The sequence below is a fragment of the Oratosquilla oratoria genome, chromosome 33 (assembly GCF_046742065.1).
Source record: "Oratosquilla oratoria isolate Oo_2021 chromosome 33, ASM4674206v1, whole genome shotgun sequence".
Lineage (NCBI taxonomy): Eukaryota > Metazoa > Arthropoda > Malacostraca > Stomatopoda > Squillidae > Oratosquilla > Oratosquilla oratoria.
Window position 1 is genome coordinate 6,568,027 of NC_134809.1, and position 10,137 is coordinate 6,578,163.

General features: G+C 33.1%; 1 protein-coding gene across 5 annotated transcripts in view; it reads right to left on the reverse strand.

Annotated features, from left to right (window-relative positions):
- LOC143017731 (DENN domain-containing protein 1A) overlaps positions 1–6,861 on the reverse strand; it is a 75,250-nt gene extending 68,389 nt beyond the window's left edge. For 3 of the 5 annotated variants that reach the window (XM_076172525.1, XM_076172523.1, XM_076172524.1), the window contains exons 1-3: positions 6,706–6,850; positions 2,137–2,292; positions 375–512 (exon numbers count right to left, since the gene is read on the reverse strand). In XM_076172525.1, coding sequence (XP_076028640.1) covers positions 375–512; positions 2,137–2,292; positions 6,706–6,722 — 311 coding nt within the window. In that variant the 5' untranslated portion in view covers positions 6,723–6,850. Of the gene's footprint in view, positions 1–374; positions 513–2,136; positions 2,293–6,705 lie in introns of all 5 variants that reach the window. The other 2 variants (XM_076172521.1, XM_076172520.1) reach the window with 2 other exon arrangements.
- Positions 6,862–10,137: the final 3,276 nt, after the last annotated feature.

The window sequence follows — 10,137 nt, forward strand, 5'->3', positions numbered from 1 at the left end:
CAAACATGTCTCTCTAAATAAACCTATGGAGAAACCTGAAGACATGCTAGAGCCAACTCCCATGGGGACTTGTGTTTCCAATCTGAGAAACTCAAGGTAATATCTGACTGACTGGAACTGTTTGGTAAGCTACATAACTCATACATACATATACCAAAGGCTTTTTCCCCCTTACAAGGGAGGTAGCCAAAAAACAAAGGCATACAATCCACTCCCACCCATTCCATCCCCACATACTTCACTCCACCCATCCCCTTCCCTCCCTCTTATCTTGGCTCCTCCTAGACATAACTCAATAAGAACTAAATTCTTTTCAAATTCTAAATAGAACATTGAGGATAAAAAGACCTTAAAACCAATGCACACAAACTTACTTGTAGAAGACTTCGTGCCATGGTAAAAATGATAGGAGAACAAGAGCAGTTTCAGCCTTGGCAGCATGACGGCAAAATCCGTAAGTCCATTTGGAATCCAAACTTGTCAAGACAAAGGAAAAATGCTGCACATTTGAGCTGTAACAAATAACAAACAATACTTCAGAAAGAGATACATGAATATCATGAATTAGTTTATGTATCAGCACACTTAAGCCTCTTAGTTATTAATAAGCATCAAATAAGCACCCAGCATGCTACATGAAATCAAGTTTGGTCTGCAATATCTACTGCAAATAAAAGTATGATTGAAAAAATTGACAGCCTCCATTTAATACCCTTGATTTTATAAATATTTCCTTTACACAGATATAAAAAAGTGGCAACATATAAAATAATTCCCATGTTTGACAATTTTTTACTGCAAAAAATTCTTGAGCATGTGAAAGCCTAAGGGCATAGATAAGTTCATGGATATGAAATAAATAAATGAAATATTAATACATACATATGTACATACCAAGGGCTTTCTCCCCTTTACATGGGAGGTAACCAATATCAAAGGCATAAATCCACTCCCACCCATTTCATCCCCACATACTCCTCTCCCATTCACCACCCCTCCCTCCTCCTTTTCTTGGCTCTTCCAAAACATCTTTTATTACTTTCAAAAATTTCTGTCATACTCTTACCCCATTTCACATCTGCTCTCCTCTTATTCTTTACTTCTCTTCTCTTTTCTTTGTACCTCTCATATGATTCTCTTGTCCTATTTTCTAACTAATCTGTGAATGCTCATTTCTTCTCTTCTACAACCTTCTTTTGCTTCATCATCCTACCACTCACTACCCTTCCTTCTATTTCCTCCCATTCTCCTTGTTCCACACACATCTTTGCACACCTTGTGACTCCTTCCTTGAAACATCCCCATTCCTCCTCCACATCTAGTTCTACTCTACCCTTCACTCCCTCCCATTCCTCTCTTAGGTTCTTCTTGTACTCCTTCTCCTTTTCTTTCTCATTTAAGCAGCTCACTAACCACCTCCCTACCTACTGTCCTTTTCCTCTTTCTCCATCTATCCTCCACTCTGAAATTACCTTCCACCAAAAAATTATCTGACATTCCTCCACTCTTTTCCCAAAGAACATATACATCCAAAACTCTCCTTACTCTTCTCCTGGTTATCACTATATATTCCATTAAGGCCCTATCTACCACTCTTCCATCCACCATCCTCTCCCATGTGCATTTATGCTTGACCTTTTTCCTAAACACTGTATTTGCTATCATCAACTCTTTCTAGACACATCTCCACCATATAATAATATATAAAAAATATTATATATACATACATACATACATATATATATATATATATATATATATATATATATATATATATATATATATATATATATGCATAAGTAACCACTAAGAAAAGTAAACTAACGAAGCAGAGCACTTTCATATAATTACATCTTCAGTGCAGATACAAAGAAGGAATTATAATTCCTTCTTTGTATCTGCACTGAAGATGTAATTATACGAAAGCGCTCTGCTTCGTTAGTTTACTTTTCCTAGTGGTTACTTATGCATTTGTGAACACACGCTCCTAGTGTTTTTATTGCATATATATATATATATATATAACTATGAACTTCATAATTTGAACAAAAAAAAAAAAATCTGAAACTTCCAGACATTATTTCATCCACATAAATTTATTTCCTTACATCTTACACATTATGTGAAAACACTCACTTCTCAAAGGTGCACGGAAAGGCAAACTGGGGAACACTTTTAAGCACTTCCCCTTCATCATACGTCTTTGGAAACTTCTGAATAATCCAGGCAGGAGTGTCGTCATTTGGCCCCACCACCTCACACCAACACTCAAACAGCCGCTGTGGGCTGTCCCTACAGAGATATAAAGTTTTTGTAATGAACGTCTGAAAATGAATACCTTAAATACTATCAAAATCACCAATTAATTTTTAATGCACAGCCAATACGGCAGCAATGTCACACAAAATGTACAGCTCTTACATAAATTTAAACTTGTACATCTGAAAATAAGTTCAAGCCTATACAACCTCTATGTTACAATATGTAAATGAATACATACAAGGGCCAACAACTGGTTTTGGCTTGTGGTAGTCCTCTAATATGGGCACTAGAAACACATCCACATTACCTGTCTTACAACCCATCAACACACACACCTCCATCTGAAAGGGTAGCCTTGGGAGACTGACACAAGGGCTTTGAACTGGACTGTTCTCTCTGTGTCGACTTTGGCTACCCCCACCACCACCATCCCCATCCACACCCTTTTTTTTTTTTTTTTCAATACAAAAAGCTGATAATTTATGACTATTCCCCTCCCCTTCCTCTTCTTTGCTGGTCTACTACAACACAGACAACCGCCCACATTTTCTTCCCAGAAGAAGAGGCATGAGGACTGACTGTTGCTGGTTACTATGGGGCTGCAGGTTTCCAGTCAATAAAACCTGAGGCAACAGTTATCATTATTATCATTATGAATAAAGACAAGTATTTAAAAGGATTTTCTTTTCTTTTTCCCAATTTTGGATCTGGGTCTGATTCCAACAGCTCCATGTGAATGTTATTTGTGCTGGCAGTCTTAACATATACAATATACTATAAATGTCAACCGCAGCTGTGACTAAACACCTCCTGGTGTAAATTCCTTAGCTCTTCACCTCTTTTTATCTTCATATATTTTCCACCCTCCCATAGAGACATAAGTATCCTCGACTATCTTTTTTTTTTTTTTTTTTGCATGCATTTCACAGTTTCTGTGATGCTCACAATTTCTGCCTGTCTATGAAACAATTCTACTGGGGATGTGTTCTAAAAATTAAATCTAAGTTCTTAATACATATATATACAAAGGCCTTTAGCATGTATATACTTACAATTTCAACTTCATTTATTACAGTGTCTCTGCAGTAGAAACATTTCACAGACTACTTAAATAATTGGGTTGTTTTATTTCTATCTGAATATTAATCAAAGTATAACCTTTTTTCTGCACACCATATCATATATTCAATAATTTCCACATAAGGTCAAACATACATTTCACACTGATCATACATTACTTTTTAAATGCTGGGGAGTACATTTTATGGTCCAATTGTTCCTCATCATCCTTAACTGTGATATTCACAAGTTCAAAATCATTTTCATCTTTCATTATCTTCTCCCAACCAGCCGTACTTTACAGTATTAGGATACTCAAAATTTTATTATCCTTTTGAACATAGTATTTTAATTTTTGACATGCATTTCTGTTTATATTGAAATGACATTTCTATCTCATCTTCACAATTTTCAATCTTATGTTTCACATTCTCCAGTTTGTCATTGACATTGGAAATCAGTATCAAATTTCAGACTGAATAACAACAGCCACACTGTGGATAGCAACACATCTCATGTATTATTATGGGACTATTTCTATGAATAAATCACTGGCTGAAAGTAATAGAAGGGGAGTAGTTGCCAGGTCTCTTATTTGAAAAGGAGGAGGATATACAGTTGAGGTTGATAGATATATTGTCTCCCATCCAAAGACCGGTCCTTCATCTCCAGATAGAGGTGACAGGGGTTGACAGGTACGATGATGCCTATGTAGGCATCATGAGGCGTGAGGGGGTACACGAGGATACCAACGTCGGAATCTTGATTATATTTTTTTGTAGTTGTACATGAGCTACCTCCGGATTCCGTGAACTGGTTTGATCACATTTTCTGTGTTTATCATTACGCAGAGTAAAAAAGAACAAATAATAAAGCAGTGCCTTTATATTTCATAATGCGAGTAGTGTGATGAATTGTACATATGGCAGCTGATGCTGCGCACAAGAATTTGACTCACACTGAAGTAGTTAAGCTTGCAGGACCATCAAAAGCATATAACTGTCACTGGTCCCAATGACCTTGTAAAGTATGCTCTACACTTTCATTTTGAGATTCCCCTTTACTCATCATTTTCTTATTATTGTTTTGTCATTTTCACCATGTTCTTTGTTTTTCCTTTTAAACTGTTTATATACATGTCAATTCTCTCCCTAGTTTCAATTTTTCTGTCTACATGTAGTTTGTCATGTATTTCTTGTTGTAGGGTTGAAGGGTTATCATCTTTGAGTCTAAATTGCAATTTAGATCTTATTACCAATTTATTGAGAAATAAGTTCCATTAATCTGTTATAAGGTTCATGCCTTTCTGGCACATTCAGTGAATTTATGTACACTGTTATCACTCTTTAGCACATTAAATTATTTGGTATTAATGAACATTCATCCTTGCAATCCATTTATTGAAGAAAAAATCAGAATTTTTGTCTCACCCACTCACAGAACAATTTGTATGTTTTTTGCATCTACATCAAGGGTGTCAAACTCATGGCCAGCAAGCTAAATGTGGCTCGTAGAATGGTTTCAAGCGGCCCATGAGATGAAAAGAAATTTTTCAACTCGAGTTAAATTGTTATAACTGAGGAAAATGTAACTAAACTGTTAAGATGAGACAAACTTTTACTTTTTATTTTTTCTATCTATTTATTTTTACTTATTTATTTTCTTTTATGTTAATTTTTTGTTTTAACTTTGTACAGCCCTCAAGACCATAACCAAGTGCATAATTGGCTCTTGAAAGGATTTGAGTTAGTTAGGTTAGGTACGCTAAGTTCAGTCAGGTTTGGTTGGTTAGACTTTTTTTCACAAAAAAAAAATGTGGGTGAGGTGAAACTTTACAAATTCAAAAAATCACAGCATACTACGTTTTGCTGAACCGTCTCCTTGTACGGAATGGGTAGGAATGGGTGGGAGTGGTTTCTATGCCTTTTTCTTTTTGGTTCCCCTCTGTGTAAGGGGGAGGGGGCCTTTGGTATATGTATGCATGTATGTCTCCTTGTACATTCCACATTTGAGAAATGCAGCACATTCTTCCATTACAGTTGTCACTTTTATCATTACTTCACCCATTTCAATCTTCTTTGTTTTTATATGGCCTAAGTCCCACTGTCGCCCCTACAACTTCCATAAATGTAAGACTGGGTTTTGATTTATGTTGTTTTCATTCCTCAATTTACTCATTTCCTTCTCTGTATGAAAGAGGGATCTTCCTACTTCAAATTATTTTCAAGTACTCCTTGTTCCCAACATATTTCCACAATGCCAAGATATTTTAACAATTATTTTAACATCGTTAACCACAAGTGTTTAACAATATCTTAAAATTCAATGGGAACCATTCAATTTTAAATATGAAATACACTAAATACCATAATAAGTCTTTAAACACAGTGTTCCAAATACCTAGCATTTAGCCACACCCTTTCATAAACATTCCTCCTCGCATCTATATAAATATATATATATATATATATATATATATATATATATATATATATATATAAATATATATATATATATATATATATATATATATATATATAAAGGAATACTAGCAACTTGAACTTGGCACTTGTCTGGCTGACAGACAGGAGTTAGGAATAAGGCACATGATGAAGAAGAAAGTTGCGTTCCTCCTGGAGAAATGGGTTAGATTAGGGAAGGATTGGTTTGAGTTCTATTAAGTTGTGTTGGACTACAACTGTTACACTGTATTGGGTGTTAGGTTAGGCTAGGTTGTATTGGGTTGGGTTGGGTTAGGTATAAGTTGAATCAGTAATTTATTATTATCATAAACCAATATCTTCACTAATCATTTGGAATCATATCTGGGAAACAGACAAACAAATGTCATCTCCTCTTCACTTTCAATGTCATCAAAACTTTCACATTCTTCAGAATTTTATATGCATGAGGGGAATTTCTCCTTATTTGCCTGATTAGGTGACTTAACAGCTGTTCAGCTATATTGTTAATTTCGCCTTTCGCCTAGAACAAAGAACAAGAACTTCTGAATACTTCAGGCTTAGTCATGATTCGATTCATAAGAAATCCTTGCCTACACAACGTACGACCTTCAATCTCCCCAATTCAAATAATTGGGAAAGTTCATGTGTTTTGTTAAATAAAATAACATCCTTAAGTAGAATCACACTGTGCATATTAAAAGAGGCACATGACTAACGGAGTCAGGTCCCTACTATCAGATTAAAATGAGAATGAAGTAGTGAAACTTGAGTGTTGATGTGCCCACCCCCACAGGCACAACACAACCTTCAATCGCTTCACTTTGTGTAAGGTTCAAGCAACTTCACTTGTGACTACGATAATTTAAACTACATAAAACTATTGTCTGAGGAATACAGCTATTAACTGAGTTTCACATACCTGAGCCTGGAACCCATCTCTAGGCACACTTGCTGTGCCCCATTTCAGGACATACAGCTGCTCTACCTCTGTTATTTATCATGGGTGTTAATTTCACACTCCTGTGACGGACGAGTTTTGTTTCACCAAACCATTATTTTGCATAAATAATGCATAGATATGTTCACAAGCTTTCTGTTCTCCCTTTGATAGTATTAAGTAATATAAATGCAAAATGTTGTTGAATATTTGAGAAAGATGAATACGTACAAATGAATTTACTTGAATCAACAACACTAAGGAATAGCCACACCCCCTTTTGATCCCTTTTTTGATTCTATGGCATTCATGGCTTTTTTCCAATTTACTTTTTCATAATTTCAACCATTCATTTTTAAGTATAGAATATTTAATTGTAAAGCAGAGGTTATTCTAATACTGCATTTTATCGTCATGTTTGTCAAATAATTTTGATTCCCCTTTTCAGTATTATTTTTACAACATAACCATGTATCGTCATGATACTAACCTATGGTCTTAACCTGTACAATAATTCTAGCCAACAATTATTTTCTTAGATCCGGAGATATTTCACCATATGTACATATGCAAGCCACGCATGATTATCCTTAATCCGGACTGTATTAGTTTATCTTTTATAAAACATCCCTGATAATACAGAGTAAGTTTTAAATTCTAATATTTTGCAATTGTGCCTTTCTCGTTCATTTTCAAATGCATTTGATCTTACATAACATAATAAATATAACTAGATAGAGCTTGTACCTTTTCCTGCGCAAAGAAGCTTCCCTCTGATTAAGAAAATCGCCCATTGGCTGACAAAACAAATATACATTTGCAGAACAGATTACTGACGTGATTTCATATAATTATATCAAGATACATGTATCACATTAAATTCGGGTAAAAAGGGTTACATTTCTTATTCAGGTGCTGACTGGTGTTGAAAAGAAATTACTAGCAAACTCTACTGAGATGATTTTGAACTAAAATTAACAGTACTGAAACAAAGAATCAGGAATTCAAAAATGTCAAAAAATGTATATTAATGTAACAAAAATGCATAAATCTACTGCACGATAATAAATGTGAAAATATGAAATTATTAGATAAAATAACCGTCACGCATGCGCAGTGGAGTGACGTATGAGACGGCGGCCCCCAATGTCTCCCAAATAATCCTTCAATCATAAAAATGAGTAGAAAAATCTAGTGATTCGAACAAAATTGGTTAAAAATTTAAACAAACAAAAACATCTACAAGTGATTTTTTATGGAGTGTATATATATATATATATATATATATATATATATATATATATATATATATGTATATATATATATGTGTATATATATATATATATATATATATATGCAAATAAATCACAAAAACACGTGATTCATAAAATGTGTAATAAAACCACTTGGAAAATAAAATGAAAGGTGACCGAACGTTTTCGTCTATTTAAGACATTTTCTTAAATAGACGAAAACGTTCGGTCACCTTTCATTTTATTTTCCAAGTGGTTTTATTACACACACACACACACACACACACACACACACACACACACACACACACACACACACACACACACATATATATATATATATATATATATATATATATATATATATATATATATATATATATAAATATATAAATATATATATATATATGGGAAACTGTAATGTTATATTTGTAAATGTACATTCTAAACCTACCACCGGAGAAATATCAGAAGTACAGGAAAATTTTACATTTCAACTACTGTCTGTAGTCCTCCTCAGTAGAAGAGGACTACAGATAGTAGCTGAAATATACACTTTTCCTGTACTTCTGATATTATTTCTCCGACAGTGGGTTTAAAGTATATATATACATATATATATATATATATATATATATATATATATATATATATATATATATATATATATATATATATATATATATATATTGGGGGATTCATTATTCAGAAAAAATAATGTATGCATCAAAATTTATAATATATATTATACTTTGTATAATACTTAATAGTATTTCATATTCATATAATATTTTATGTAACAAAATACATTATGTTTTATATTAAAAGGATATATGCGTTACATATTTTTCTGAGCACAAAGCACAGAAATAAATATGCAAACAATTACAAACCATGAAGGTGTGCTAAGAACATAATTAATGATATAACCAAAATCTGAGGATGCGTGATAAAAAGAAGAGATATATATATATATACATATATATATATATATATATATATATATATATTATATATATATATATATATACATATATATATATATATATATATATATATATATCCATTAATTTTTCCAGATCATATGATTTAAGAAGGATATAAGGTCATAAAACGATATTTTTATCCCATTTACTTTTATTTCGACCTAAAACATTTTGTCTACTTGACGTGGATAGAAAAAAAGATAAACATAAGATACAATCAGGGCCAGGGCCGTAGCCACGGGGTGCTCAGCCCCCAAAAAATCCAATTAGCCCCCCGAATTTTTCTTTACTCAAAAATATTATAAATACACTACACCGGAAAGCTTACAAAAATAAGCTAAGTTTATGGTGAATTTGTGGTAGATGAGGTTAATATAAGTACATATAATATAAAGTTGTAGCTATCATTACAGGCACATAAAATATTATCACTGATTATATATATATATATATATATATATATATATATATATATATATGCAAGCAAATGCAAAATAACCACAGGAGAAGGGAAACTTGTAGACAGTAAGTACTTTCGTATATTACATCTTCATTTTAGTCTGAAGATGTAATATACGAAAGTACTTACTGCGTACAAGTTTCCCTTCTCCTGTGGTTATTTTGCATATATATATATATATATATATATATATATATATATATATATATATATATATATATATATATATATAAATTTCTAAACAGAAATGTAGTAGCAAATTTGTAAATGACACACAGGAAACCCACAGTCGGAGAAAATAAACTTCGAATAAAGAAAAATCCTATATTTCGGCTATCTTTTCTGTAGCTTATAAGTCGCCTTTGTCCTCTGTCTTATGTACTTTCCTGAAGAGGGCTACAGTTGATAGCCGAAATATAGGATTCTTCTTTATTCGAAGTTTATTTTCTCCGATTGTGGGTTTCCTGTGTGTCATATATATATATATGTATATATATATATATATATATGTATATATATATATGTATGTATATATATATATATATGGGGGCACAGTACAGCGCCACCCTCTCCCTAAAGCATGATTAGCCCCCTAAAATTTAATTCCTGGCTACGACCCTGAACAGGGTGTAGCCGGGGGGGGGGGGAGCATATGCCTTGGAGAGACACATTTAGGGTGTCCTTGCATATTTTACCGCAATAAACGAATTTTGAG